Source organism: Theropithecus gelada, chromosome 17 (assembly GCF_003255815.1).
Source record: "Theropithecus gelada isolate Dixy chromosome 17, Tgel_1.0, whole genome shotgun sequence".
NCBI classification, from domain to species: domain Eukaryota; kingdom Metazoa; phylum Chordata; class Mammalia; order Primates; family Cercopithecidae; genus Theropithecus; species Theropithecus gelada.
The window spans coordinates 8,963,715-8,979,300 of NC_037685.1; the positions used below are offsets into that span (position 1 = coordinate 8,963,715).

Sequence of the window (15,586 nt, forward strand, 5' to 3'; positions counted from 1 at the left end):
GGGGAGGGATTGCATTGGGAGTTATACCTGATGTAAATGACGAGTTGATGGGTGCTGACGAGTTGATGGGTGCAGCACGCCAACATGGCACAGGTATACATATGTAACAAACCTGCACGTTATCCACATGTACCCTAGAACTTAAAGTATAATAAAAAAAAAAAAAAAAAAAAAGAATTACACTACATCTACTCAGCCAATGTTTTAGAAATGGAACAATAAAGCCCGGACGACAGCACATCTGTTTGCAGAATGGCTTACTGGGGATTTTAAGCCCACAGTTGAGATTTACTGCTCATTGACAATGTGCCTGGTTGCTCAAGAGCTCTAACAGAGATGTACAAGGAGATAAATGTTGTCTTTAGACCTGCTAACGTATCCACTGTGCAGGTCAATATGAAACAATTTTGACTTTCAAATCATATTATTTTTAAAAAGTGTATTTCATTTCTTTTGTTTTTCCTTTTTATTTGTACAGATTTTTGCATACACATGCAATTTTGTTACATGTATAGATTGTGTAATGGTCAAGACAGGGATTTTAGGGTATCCATCTTCTAAACAATGTACATTGTACCCATTAACCATTTTTTCATCTTCCTTCTCCTTCCCACCTCCTCACTCTTCTGGATCTCCATTATCTATTATTCAACTCTCTATGTCCATGTAATCACAGTTTTTAGCAACTACTTATCAGTAAGGACATATGACATTTGTCTTTCTGTGCCTGGCTTGTTTCAGTTAAGAAAATGACCTCTAAGTCCATCGATGTGACCATGAATGACATGATTTCACTTTTTTAATGGCTGAATAGTATTCCATATGTATCTATATCACATTTTATTTATCCACTCATCCATTGATGAACAGTTAGGTTGATTCCACATAGTTGGTATTGTGAATAGAGGTTCAATTAATATACCAGGTTTTTTTTGATATATTGATTTTGTTTCCTTTGGGTAGACACTCAGTAGTTGGACTGCTGAATTGAATGGTAGTTTTATTTTTAGTTCTTTGAAAAATAAGTCTCTAGATGCTGTAAATAGTAATTCAGTTGAAGCATCTATCAAAGTAAATTTAAAAACTTCTGGAAAATTTCACTGTCCTACATACAATTAGGTACATTCATAAGTCATAGGAGGAAGTAAAAATATCAACTTGTTTGGAAAAAGAGAAGATTCCAACCCTCAAGTATGACTTTGAAGGGTTTAACACATCAGTGGAGGAAGTAACCTTACTAGAAGTAACCTCTAGCCAAAGAACTAGAACTAGAAGTGGAGTCTGAAGATGTAACTGATTTGCTGCAATGTCATGATCAAATTTGAATGGATGAAGAGTTGCTTCTAATGGATGAGCAAAGAAAGTGATTCTTGAGATGGTATCTACTCCTGGTGAAAATTCTGTGAAGAATATTGAAATGACAAGAAAGGATTTAGAATATTACACAAATTAGCGGGGCGTTGTGGCTCATGCCTGTAATCTAAACTTTTTGGGAGGTGGCTGGTGGATCACTTGAGGCCAGGAGCTCAAGACCAGCCTGGTCAAGATGGGAAAATGCTGTCTCTACTAAAAACACAAAAATTAGATGGGCGTGGTCGCATGTGCCTCTAATCCCAGCTACTCAGGTGGCTGAAGCATGAGAATCGCTTGAACCCGGGAAATGGAGATTGTAGTCAGCCAAGATCACACCACTGTGCCCCAGCCTAGGGCCATAAAGCAAGACGCTGAATCAAAAAAAAAAAAGAAAAAAAAATGAATATTACACAAACTTAATTGACAGAGCAGCAGTAGGGTTGAAGAGAAAATTGATTACCATGGATAGAATGCTATCAAACAGCAACCAATGCTATATATACACATACATATACACACACACACACACACACATATATATATATATACATATACATACATATATAAAATAAAGGAGAATCAATTGTTGCAACATATTTCATTATTGTCCTATTTTAAAAATCGTCACAGATACCCCAACCTTCTGCAACCACCACCCTGATCAATCAGCAGTCATCAACAGAGAGTTAAGACTCATCACTAGCAAAAAGATTAACACTCCCAGAAGGCTCAGATGATTGTTAGTATTTTTTAGCAATAAAGCAGTTTTTAAATGACTGTATGTACACATACATACATGATGATGTAATGCTATTGCACACTTATTAGACCTACAATATCATGTAAACAGAACTGATATATTTGTTAAAAACATATATATTTATAAACAAACATATAATATATAATATATATTATATATATAATATGTATATATATAGGTGACTTGCTTAATTGTGATATTCACTTCATTATGGTAGTCTAGAATCCAACCTGCAATACCTTCAAGATGTTCCTGTATGGAAAGGCAGAAGACTTAAAAAAATCAAACCTGGCCGGGCGCGGTGGCTCAAGCCTGTAATCCCAGCACTTTGGGAGGCCGAGACGGGCGGATCACGAGGTCAGGAGTTCGAGACCATCCTGGCTAACACGGTGAAACCCCGTCTCTACTAAAAAATAAAAAAACTAGCCGGGCGAGGTGGCGGGCTCCTGTAGTCCCAGCTACTCGGGAGGCTGAGGCAGGAGAATGGCGTAAAAACCCGGGAGGCGGAGCTTGCAGTGAGCTGAGATCCGGCCACTGCACTCCAGCCTGGGCGACACAGCGAGACTCCGTCTCAAAAAAAAAAAAAAAAAATCAAACCTATGAGATTGAAGGTATTATGGATTGAAATTGAAGGTATTAATATAAATTGTTTTAAACATAAAATATATGAATTTTATTTGTGTTTGTGCATATGTATGTATGTGTGCATGTCTGTCAAAGACTCCTTAGAAAAAGAACAGACTGCAGAGTGGAGCAAAGTAAGCATAAAATCAGCCTGGAATACCTTTTGTTGCAGAGAGTAAACAAGTGCTCAAAACAGTTGGGAATATGTCAAAAGAATTATAGTGATGCTTACACGTATAAGCAAAACCGCAGTAAAATGTGAATGCTTGTTTTTCCTAAGAACACTATAGAGAAAAGAAAGGAAGTTAGATCAACACAGGAAATTATTATCTAAAATTTTCAGGAGCCTTTTTTTTCATTTATTTATTTTGAAGTTTTATCGCTATATATTTTATCTTATATACAAGAGAAGCGGAAGGGCATGTTATAATTTAACTTGAACACAAAATACATTCTTTTAATTGGAAAACATGACTTAACTATCTAATTTATGCATTTAAGAAATAACTTATAAGATTCGTGGTTTTAAATATTTTATTAATATTAATGCTGAGGATTAATGTTAGACATATTTAAAGTTCTCAGTTCCCTATGCATTTATTTCAGGCAGTTAGTAACTAAAATGTCAACTCTTTATAATATCAGAATTTGAAAAAATGATTAAGACACAGATATCTTCAAATATTTATTACTTACTAATTAGTTAAATTAGTGTCAGATGGTCAGTTTTATCAAAAGCATTAATTAAATCATTGTATGATACAAACAAACGATCATAAACTAGAAGATAAATATATTTCCTACACATAAGAAATATATCAACATAAATTTAACCAGCTTAATCTTACACATACAATGTCTATAGTTGCAGCAATGCCACATCTCTATAGAGCGAAATATTATAACCTCTATTATTCAATTTTAAATAATTACATAATACCTTCTCAGTCAACTACAATATACTAAATCCTACTAACTCAGTAAAAAAAAAAAAAAAAAAAAAAACCTGCAGAAAAGTTTATACTGCATTTAGATTTGGTGACATAAGATATGAATTAAATTTTAGAAGAGGGATTTAATGCATAACATAAATTAATATTTTTATATGTACATATCTAGTTCTAGTAATGCCAGAGAAGCAGGAGTAAAACATACATAAAGAAGTACATGCATGCAACCACACTAGAAAATCTCTTATTGAGATCACTACAAATTTATTTCCTTCCAAATCTATTAACCTTTTGTAAGTTCCACTTCAATTTATTATGGTGTTTGATATTGTTAACCTCCCATTCCTTTTTTAAATCTATTTTTTAGCGAAAGCTGTGCAGACTTCTTATCTCAGCTTACCTCTGATTCATTGACTTTTCTTCTTGGTTCTACTCTTTAACCCTGTCACTGCCGTAGGCTTTATTCAGACCTCTACGTTTTGCCTTGACGCTCACTGTTTCAGAATCATTCTTGAGCATTGCCTTAATCATTATTTTTACGGTGGTTTTAAACCTAACCTTGTATCTCAAATGCCTGTAGAACTGCTCATCACATATCCCAGGAGCATTTCATTATAACTAAATTAAACTCGAAGATTTCCCACTGATATTTCCTTCCTTTATACTTCCCTGTTTCTAATTGGTGCACTTCCAGAATCGAATTTATGAACTTTGAGAGTCAAAATTATGAAATTACCACTATGTTTCTTTCTACTTTATTTCCTATATCAAATATGATGTAAAATCCATCTTTCTGTTTGAATGTGTTCTTGCCCTCTTCATGAGGCCTGCCCATGTCCCCAGGGCAGTGATGTTAGTACCTAAAAGCACCAAGATGCTCCTTTTTTTCAAGAACTGGACTTGACCTAATAGGAGCTCCTTATTCCTTGGGAGTCTATGTGTTCCTGCTTCTCACACTTTATCCTTCAACTGCCACCACCTCTCCTGACTCTCAAGCTATGGGTGGATCTTAAAGCACTGACTAAGAATAAGGATAAATTCTTGCTTTGGGGTGTGACTCATTCTGCAGGAAGTCATATGCAGAGCTTCCGGAGAGATAAAGATGAAGCAAATCTTCATCCTTGATTTTTTCCTTCCTCTGCCCTATCCTGCTTCTGTTTCTTCTGAGGTCAGCTTTTAAATCAGTCATGAAGACCTGAATTCCAGGCTCAGGCTCTGTTATGAGGGAACCTGGCTTATGACAGCATCCTTCAAAATACTGCTCAGCTCATACCTTATGTTCATATAGTCTTCCTTTCATGCCTGGATTAACCAAAACAGTTTCTCAGATCATTAGTTTCTGCCGTTCCTGTCTTTTACACATTTTCTAAAACCATACCATATTTCAAAACTACCTTTCTAAATTATGATAGTCAGTCTATTGTGGTTGTTAAAGTCATTATTTCAGTGCCCAGATTGCCTGGGTTTGAGTTCTAATTTCACCAATTATTGAATGAATAACTTGGGTACATTCTAAATGTTTTCCATGCCTCCATTTTCCGTATTATAGATAAAAGTGAGAAAGTAAGAATTTTCTGTTTTTTAAAGACAAAATGATTTGTAAATGCAAACCACTTTAAACAAGGCCTGGAACATAATCAACACAGTGAGTGTTAACTATCATCATCATCGTTGGCTCAGTTATGTAATTCCTCTCCTCAAGAACCTACATTGCTTCTAATTAAACATAGTTTCGAGTACAAAACTTATCTCCTGGCTCTTAAGGTCTATCATAATCATATTTGTCCTATTTTTATGGTTTAATTTCCCAGTTATTTCCAATACAAACTCTATTTCCACCAAGTCATTATCCTTGAAATTTTTGCAAACAGAAACTTTTTAGTTCTCTGTTTTTTCCATAGTATTATTGATACCTAAAATAGTATGCCATGTCTTTTCCAATCGGCTTACCTCACACTCAATTTCTCTGAAAAACTTTCATAATACTCTATCATATGCTGCTCATTTCCTTATTTGACTATGTCTTGAACTTGGAATTAGAACCATATATTCTACCTTGCAGTTATCTGCAACTATAATAATTTATTTAATTATCTTATGGTTTATCTTTAACTCCTCAAGTATATTGAAAACTCTACAAGGAAAAGCATTATGTTTTATAATCATTATGCATCACCAACAAGGCATAGGCCAATGCTAGAGTTATGTTTGATAATTGTTTGTTTTAATTAGTGCAAAGAAAAATGCTTCATGGACTGCTGACAATCTACTATAGACATAAGCAAAACATTAAAGTGATATCCAAGTGATCAAGAAAACAAAAGTTTTTCAGCTTCATAATTATTTTTTTCTGAAGTTGCTACAGAGCTATTTTAAACTATCAAACTGAGTGAGAGATTTAGGGATGGATGATTTAGTAAAATTAAAGAAATGTTATTCCTCTTCCATTAAAGATAATCTACGTAAATGAAATTTCCATCAACACAGAGAAGCAATATTATTTGCCTACGCCTGAGTATTAATATATGTAGTTTATATAAGTAATTTCTTTTTAATGAATTTAATTGTGGTTTAAGTGCTGCTAAATGCATCATTTCAGTTGTCACTTTAGCCTCATCTCTCTACATACTAGTGCACTATAAAGAACATTAAAATAATAAATACTTTCTTGAAATAACTAAATTTATTGTCAAATATGCACAACAGTGAAAAAAGAATATAACACATTTTTAAATGCCAAGGTTTTTGTTCTGTGGAATAGGATACTTTTCTATCTATCAAATATCATTTTGTTCTTCATTTAAGCTTTCAGTTGATCATGAACGTATTGCATGCTTGCTGTAAAAATTTAAATAATACATCTGTTTATACATTTCAGAAAAAAGGTAGCCACACGTCCTTTCCTACTTATGAGCCCAACCTCACAGGAATAAAATTTGTTAAGTTTTTGACATATATCATTACACACAGTTTTGATGAATATAAAATGATAAATAACATTATTTCCAACTCAAGAGTAAGTATGTTAGTTACATAAGATTTCCCCCTTTATGTCTGCAAAATGCTCTTATTCTTAATAATGGCTAAGGGGAAAGAAAACTTTCACAAGCTCAATCATATTTCACTTCATATCTGTACATTATATCAGACAAGGCCGTGAACACCTCCTAATTTTCCTATCATTGAAAATTCAAATATCCAATTGTTAATATTGACTATGTCAGCCTAATTTTCCTCATCTAAACCTCAGATTAAAGGTAGCCTACCTATAAAATATTTTTCATGTTTGAAATTCAATGATTTGCATTCAAATATTTTGGTTTACTTGTTGCTGATCAATTATCTTGGGCTATTTTGTGAGGAAGTTATATTCATCTTAGATTTCCTTCAAGGCCTAAAGCACAAAGAAATTCAGAATTTTAATTATTTTTCATGCAAAAATATATCGATGTGTTATCTGAAATATTATTAGCTTTTCAGACCTTACCTACTTAAAAATATGCCTAACAGCAAACAAAACTATTACAGAAACATGACCTCTCATAAAATGATTGATAATTGTGACCAATATCAAGTTAAAAACATATACAACATAACCAGCACATAAATAAATGATTTTGTGTAGATTCCTTCAATGAGGGTAATATGTTAACTAAAACCAAAATTTGACAGTTTGGAAAGATAATATTATTAATATAAATTAAACATATATAATTATGAATGAATACTGAGCGAGTGTCAATAACATTAGCTAGCAATGCCTTTACTGAAAGAGCTATAAATCTTCATAAAAATTATTTATTTTTATATTATTTGAAATTATTATAATAGCCACACAGTTTTTAGTGGTAATGATTCCAATACCAGATACATTTTGCTTAAAGACAATATTTAGTTGTACTAACCAAAATATAATAAGAGTGTTAAAATGTATTAGTTTACTGGCCGGGCGCGGTGGCTCAAGCCTGTAATCCCAGCACTTTGGGAGGCCGAGACGGGCGGATCACGAGGTCAGGAGATCGACACCATCCTGGCTAACACGGTGAAACCCCGTCTCTACTAAAAAATACAAAAAGCTAGCCGGGCGAGGTGGCGGGCGCCTGTAGTCCCAGCTACTCGGGAGGCTGAGGCAGGAGAATGGTCTAAACCCGGGAGGCGGAGCTTGCAGTGAGCTGAGATCCGGCCACTGCACCCCAGCCTGGGCGACAGAGCAAGACTCTGTCTCAAAAAAAAAAAAAAAAAAAAAATGTATTAGTTTATTACTAATGATTATTCATTTTAAGTCAAGAGCTAGCTGTGCATTAATCACAACTGTTTCATCAGGCAAAAGTATCAATAAAGTGGTATCAAATACCTGCAATGATTCACAACAATGCTTGTTCTTTTCAAGTGTCACACAATATTTATTTATATTTAGTAATATTTGTTTAACTTAGAATTCTAAGATGTACATTACTTGTAAAATAATTAGTACTAAAGTTTTAAACTATAGTGTTAAAAAATTAATTGAGAGGTCATTAGGCTGAGACATCTCCAGGTTTTTATTTTCTACCTAAACCAAGCAAAAACCAACTCAGAGTAATTTAACCAATCAGAAACCATCAACCAACCTCTAACTAGGCTCTTGCCCTGCTTTAACCAATCAAATATTTTATTTGTCTTGTTTCCACAAGTGTCTTATGAAAACTTTCCTCTGGTCTTCTTTAGGTGGGACCCTGAACAGCTTGTGCTCTCGTGCTACCTGATTATGAGTTGCTGTTTGCTCAAATAAACTCTTTAAAATAGTAATGTGCCTAAATTTATCACTTAACAGTGTAAAGAAAAGATAAAACTTTATTTGAATTGAGTTAGCCATAATGATTTTTAAAAACTAATTTTTTTGTATCATACTTAAGAAACACATCAATGATCCATAATAATGTATTTAGTTTAATATATTCTAAATATATTATTTATATGTTCAGAATAATACATGTAAAAGTAATACATTGCTCAAATGTTTTAGAATAATATAAAACAAGAATATTGATTTCTCATCCAATAAGAATATTGTAAACAATTTGCATAACTAAATAAACTATTTAGGAAATAACTAATGTATATAAAGAGTAATAAAGAAAACAATGTAGAATATTATGAATATAGAATAATTGCTCGCCAGATTGGATAAAAATGTTTCAAATGAAAAAGAAAATATTGAATTAAGACCAGTAAAAGACTACAAGATTGTAGAAATTATAGGAAACACTTTTCTTTTAAAAATATTAATGAACATCTGATGTGTTAATATATTTTTGAGTTGACTGACACCTCCTGTCTTCTCAAACAATACATACAATATGATTTAATTTATAAGTTAAGTGAAGTAAATTTAATTACACTCTCAAGAATAGCTCTTACTCTGAAGAATATAATTGAATTATTATCTAGATGCTATTTAGATGCTAGCTCGGGATAATTTGTGGTTTTGCCACACATATTATGACAATGAATAATTATCTCAATAATAATGACTATTTGTGAATTCTCTTGCAAATGGTAACTCAACTTTGCAGTTATATTTGAAAAATAAAATCAATAATATATTATCAAAATGCTTTAAATAGTTAACTGACAGATTGGACTCTAAATCACCTACAGTAGTTATGGTGTCAAATGTCCTTCCCCATGCATTTCAAGACACCGACTTAAATTCAACGTCCATATTGCAATATTTCTATCACGGTAGATATACAGCCATGTTTTTCTGGATTCATTTTAATGCATAGAACTATTAGGTTTCAAATGTGTTATGGCTTTAAAAATAATATCAGTATGAAACAATTTAATTTTAAATAAATATTAAATGAAAATGTCAATAGGAAATACCTTAATTTATTAGTTGATAAAAATATATAACTAAGATAATCTTTCTTTAGTTTCTGATGGAATAGCATACTTTATTTCAGATTTTAGGCACAATTCCCAAATTAGTGTGCCTAAAATTAGTATGATTTTGAATCCCACAGTCCCAGATAATAACATTTTTCCTCCACAGCTATCAGCCCTAGTTACAAGTAGTTTTAGTTTTAAACACTTTATAATTGTTTTGTTTTTCAAAAAATTATTACCTAAAATAGCATTTCAACTTTTCCGCAGGAGAAAAATAAGAAAAAAACAAGTATAAACAAAACAAATGATAACAAAAACATCTCTTAAAAATGTGAATCCTTATTTCCATAATCATATAATACGTTGCAATCTGCAAGCCAGTCTGTCACTTTTAAACATGTGAATGCATGTTTCCAGTAGAGGCAGACTACTGTACCTATGTGCAGGTATCTTTCGGTTCCCAACAATCAGGATAACATCACAAAGTTGCTGCTGCTTCAAATAACTTTCCATCTTTCTGAAGGTTTGCTCAGCATGATGAACAGCTTGATAGAATTCTTCAGAGCTACTGGAGTCCAAATCACTTTGAGGTGTCATTGAGTGGCCAGTTGATGACAGCCTATAAACCACACACACACACACAAAATAATAAAGGGATTTATAAAGAGCCAATTATCTAGAATAACATACAGGTTGTTATCATTTTCTTAAGAAAACTAATATATCTGTGTTTATTTTTATATTTTAATACAAGTTCAATAAACAAAGGTCCAAATAATCTATTGTGGGTTAAGTGATTTGCTCTAGGAAATAATGAATAAATGGAAAAGTTCTTTTTTCTTGTTTAAAAAAAGGTTTAAAAATATGTTGTCTGTATTGATTAGGACATTATTAGTAAACCTGAAATATCACAGAAATAGTAAATTATTTACATACCTATTCTAAAATTAATTAGCAATGAAATGCTAATTTCATTCATTTGATATTGAGGAAGATAATTATACTATTCTAAATAGTTAGGATTATTGAGATGTCATAGTAAATGTTGCTTTGCAGAAATAGGTGATTTTTATCATGAAAAAATATGAAACCTGGTTTGCAAATAATACTGACACTTAAATTTGTAAGTGAATTATTGAGTTCCACGTTCTGTACCCCACTATTAAACAAAAAAAATAGAATGTCTTAGCTCAGTACTTAGAATAACTAATCAATAATAACTATTTTAATAAACTTTATGATTTTGAAAAGTCCATGATACTTGAGTTTTGTCACTTCATGTATTAATGGCATAGACTGTTTCAAAAAAAAGAAAAAACTTTAATAAATGCCATACTGCACCATAGGGAAGACTCAATATTCAAGTTACATGATAGACACATGACAAAGCCTAGCAGACCCAATCTAGTGTTCTGATGACAATTCCTTAAATAATCTAAAATTAAATAATAATTAGGTTCATAAAATTAATACTAAAATTGCTTACTTCATGATAAATATCTTAGAAAGTAAGATGGAGAATTCTGGTTCCAATTGCAATGTAGTAATTTGCAGCTGACTAAATCCCTCTCCAAGAAAACCACAATAAAGTTACATACAATATCAAAATAATTATTTGCATTCCATAGGATCTACTGAGGCAATCAGGACTTAGAAAACCAAGATCCTGAAATACAGATAAATTCATTAGAGTCATCCATCTAAAAGTTATTCCCTTTGTATTCTTTCCCTCTCAAGGTATTTACTAGTTATTAACCACATAGGGTGAGAGTCCAAGGAGCTCAACATAATGTGGCAGCTAAGCAGTTCTTCTGAGGATAATACAAAGACTGAAACCTAGAGTCGTATCAGTGAAAATCTCTGATTGCATTAAGCTGACCTTTTAATTGAAGTACCAGCAAACAATATAGTTTTTATTTAGAAAAAGACATTCTTATATGGATTCCGTGATTTCTTATATATAATGCCTGTCATTAAAGGAAAAAAATAGTAGGTCTGTAGAGAAACTTGACACATTAAGAAAAACTGGACACATTAAGAAAAACGGACAACAGAAACATTCTCCCAGGTGCTACAGATACGTTCGAATATATGGATCACAATTATTACTTAATAGACATAAAAATAACTTTCATTAATCTTTTAATACAGATAATAAGCTGGATAATTTCAAGTCATATGAAAAAAATCAAATGGAAAAAAATAAGGCAATACAATAACTTAAGATTCTGATACGCAAAATTAACTGGTAGATAAAAGACAAAAAAAACCCCGACGATATGAAAAATAAATTAGGCCGGGCGCAGTGGCTCAAGCCTGTAATCCCAGAACTTTGGGAAGCCGAGACGGGCGGATCACGAGGTCAGGAGATCGACACCATCCTGGCTAACATGGTGAAACCCCGTCTCTACTAAAAAAAATACAAAAAACTAGCCGGGCGAGGTGGCGGGCGCCTGTAGTCCCAGCCACTCGGGAGGCTGAGGCAGGAGAATGGCATAAACCCGGGAGGCGGAGCTTGCAGTGAGCTGAGATCCGGCCACTGAGCTCCAGCCTGGGCGACACAGCGAGACTGCGTCTCAAAAAAAAAAAAGAAAAAGAAATTAATAGAAAATACTCAGACTAAGTTATTTAGATTAAAAAATAGAAAACAAAACAAAGTAAAATTATAATATTCATGTAATTAATATATTTTGTAATCTTAAAAGTAGGGGGGAGAGATGATGGGACAAAAGCTATCTGAAGAAATAGCAGCCAAGAATTTTCGAAAATTTGTTAGATACGTCAGGAAAGAGATTCCAGCGAAACTGGACTTAAACACGTTTTAATCATATAGAACCACCTAATATACTTATTTGGAAAACATTATATTTTATTGAACCTCTTCCTCTTGAGATTCAGAACCACAGCTATGCAAAATAAAAAAATTTGGAGAGCCTTACCAGTAAAATGTAAACAACAAAATAATCAACCCATTATTTTTGAATAAGAAAATACGTAATTGATATTATTTCCAGAAGATGCGTTTGTGCACATAGAAAATTCAAAAAAAAAAAATGACGGAAAGGCCACTAAATTCTAAATCCACTGTTATTACGTGTTTTCTCTGTTATCTGCAGTATTTATCCACACAATATGGTTATTTTCATCAGACTTTACAAGCTCTCCTTTAAATATTTGAAATTAATACAAATTTTGCTGAACCATATGTTTGCCTTTCACAAGTTTGCAAATTACAACCCCAGAATATGGCCACTTCTCAGCATATTTTAAGAATTCAGGCTCATGCACGTGTAGCAAGAATAGCAGAATTCTTCCACATGTTAACACATTGAATAGAAAAGTCACAATATGCATTGCAGAGTGCATTTTAAGTTTTAAAATGACCATATTACTGACTCTCAAGTACAAAGGATAATTAAGTCAGGATTTGAAGGCTGCCAAATAGACCAAAACTGCTCCAAAAGGAAACCCTGATGCTTCTGGTCAGGTACTCAGACTGCATGATAAGGGTTTAAAATTCAAGATATGAGAAACACCTCTAAAGAATGGCTCCAGATTAACTTAAATAGGATTTGAGATAAAAGCTCTATGTAAGTCCTTATATTAATTAATCACAGGTTAAATGAAATATTCTTGTTAGCAACTTTTTTTTTTTTTTTTTTTTTTTTTGAGACAAAGTCACTCTGTCGCCCGGACTGGAGTGCAGTGGCGCGATGTTGGCTCACTGCAACCTCTGCCTCCTAGGTTCAAGCGATTCTCCTGCCTCAGCCTCCTGAGTAGCTGGGATTACAGGCGCCTACCACCAAGCCCAGCTCATTTTTGTATTTTTAGTAGAGACGGGATTTCACTACGTTTGTCAGGCTGGTCTCAAACTCCTGACCTCAGGTGATCTGCCCACCTCGGCCTCCCAAAGTGCTGGGATTATAGGCGTGAGCCACCGTGCGCAGTCTGGGCAGAAATTTATATACCTGATTAAGATTTCATAATCTAGGAAAAATTATTAAGAAAATTATTTAATTTACTTTGTCTTTAGTTGTCCAAGTTGTGGTGGGTGTACTATTAAAGCAAAGAGTGACATAAATAGAACAGAAAGAAATAGAAAAGAAAGAAATAGAGCTTGGTGAGACCCTGGGGTGGTGGGGGTGGGGGATTTGGGGGGCGGGGACATAGTATTTGAAAAGAGTTATTCAAAGTCAAAAAGTTAACTACTGTCAAGATAGTACCTTTTTTAACCTAATCTAGTTAAAATAATCAATCTCAAATATAATGTAGACTTGGACTTTTTCTGACAAATTTGAAAGCAATTTGAAAGAGTGGGATTAAAAGAACAGAGAGTTAGATACAAGGCTCAAAAAAAATAAATAAATAAGTTCAAGTTCTCTCCTGGATTTTTTTCCTAAAAGTTCTTATGCATTAAGTCTCTTCATGTTATATCGGAGAACAAATTACTTCTCTTCAAGGTCATTGATCTTTCAGATAAATGGTTATGTTTGTTTCCCTTGATTTTCTCTCACACATTTCCTCACATATCATTTCATGATCTAAGACTTTAGTAGGATTCTTTTTCCTCAACTTTACACGAAATACGGAATTTTAAAATGAATTTTCACATCAGAACACTTACAATTTTTAAGATAATGTTTATTATTTAACCTTCTTCCCATCACATATCCAACCTACTAATTTAAAAAGGAGACTTTAACATTTTAGTAAATTTACATTATGTATTTATCATGTTTTCTATAGGTGTTAAATAAAAACCAGGCAGTGGATTATTTCATTGTTTTGTCCAATTTTGTGTAACAATTGAAAAAAAAAAAAAAAAAAAAAAAACTGTAGTCTCTTTCCAATCTAAGAGTCCCTAATACAATGATCTGAAACTCTAACATTTGTCTTTATTTTGGTGCAATAATACAAACCTTGAAGTTACAAGAAATACAATTTTAAAAGTGCAATATGACTTCTTATCAAATTTAAAGACATGTTTGCCTTCTTCAACCTAACATGTATAAAAATAAAATGAATAAAGTTGTTTTGATCTCTTGAACTCCTCAAACCATAGGTATACTATTTCATTTCCTTCAATACCCACATGTCTTGAAAGAATTGTCTTCACGTCTGAACTTCAGTTCCTGACCGTCTGAACTTCAGTTCCTGACCCTCCTAATATGCCTTAATCTATTGCAGTTGGATTTCCATAACTGCCCATCTAACGGAACTACTCTTAACAAGGACATTAGTGTCTTTCTTGTGACTATCTTTAGCATTTATTTTAATTTTCTCTCATTAACTGCTGAGAACTGACCAACATACTTTACTGTTCCTCTTCTAAACAGTTCAGGACTCAATATTCTTTACTTTCGCTGTACCAAACGATTCTGAAATGAAACTTGTTTCCCTATTTCTTTGTTAAACAATATTGGAATCAGGAATAATTTAGTTACTTTCTCAAGGAAATATTTATTTCTGCAATAATAGATTGTTTACTAATAAGAAAAAATATATATGAAACAAATAATTACTCGTCTTTTTTTTTTTTTTTTACTTTACGACCTACCTACTGAATGCAAATCTAAAATTGTTATTATTTCTTCCCATTGCCAACTAGTTCCTCAGTCTTCAATGGCTTCTTGTTCAGAAATCCATATCACACATTGTAAGTTCCTGTGTGATCTGATGCTTTCTACAATTTGTATGATCCTTCAAACCAAGCTCTAATTTTAGCTACACTAAATAATTCCAGTTTCTGCAATGCGTCATACTGAGAGGCGACAATGTGCTAACAGCCCTCACTCTCAGCGCCTCCTCGGCCTCAGGGTCCACTCTGGCGGCGCTTGAGGAGTGCTTCAGCACGCCACAGCAGTGTGGAAGCCCCTCTCTGGGCTGGCGGAGGCGGGAGCCTGCTCCCTCTGCTTGCAGAGAGGTGTGGAGGGGGAGGCGTGGGTGGGAACCGGAGCTGCCCCTCGCCTTCACAGTCCAGCGGGAGTTCCAGTGGGCACAGGCACAGACTTGGGGGGCTTTGCACATG

At 33.4% G+C, this 15,586-nt stretch overlaps 1 protein-coding gene across 1 annotated transcript in view; it reads right to left on the reverse strand.

The window, feature by feature from the left end:
• Nucleotides 1-15,586, reverse strand: part of KLHL1 (kelch like family member 1) — a 431,623-nt gene that overhangs the window by 262,978 nt on the left and 153,059 nt on the right. Inside the window, exon 2 of the mRNA XM_025364396.1 lies at nucleotides 9,995-10,177. Within this exon, the coding sequence (XP_025220181.1) occupies nucleotides 9,995-10,177 (183 nt within the window). The remainder of the gene's footprint in view (nucleotides 1-9,994; nucleotides 10,178-15,586) is intronic.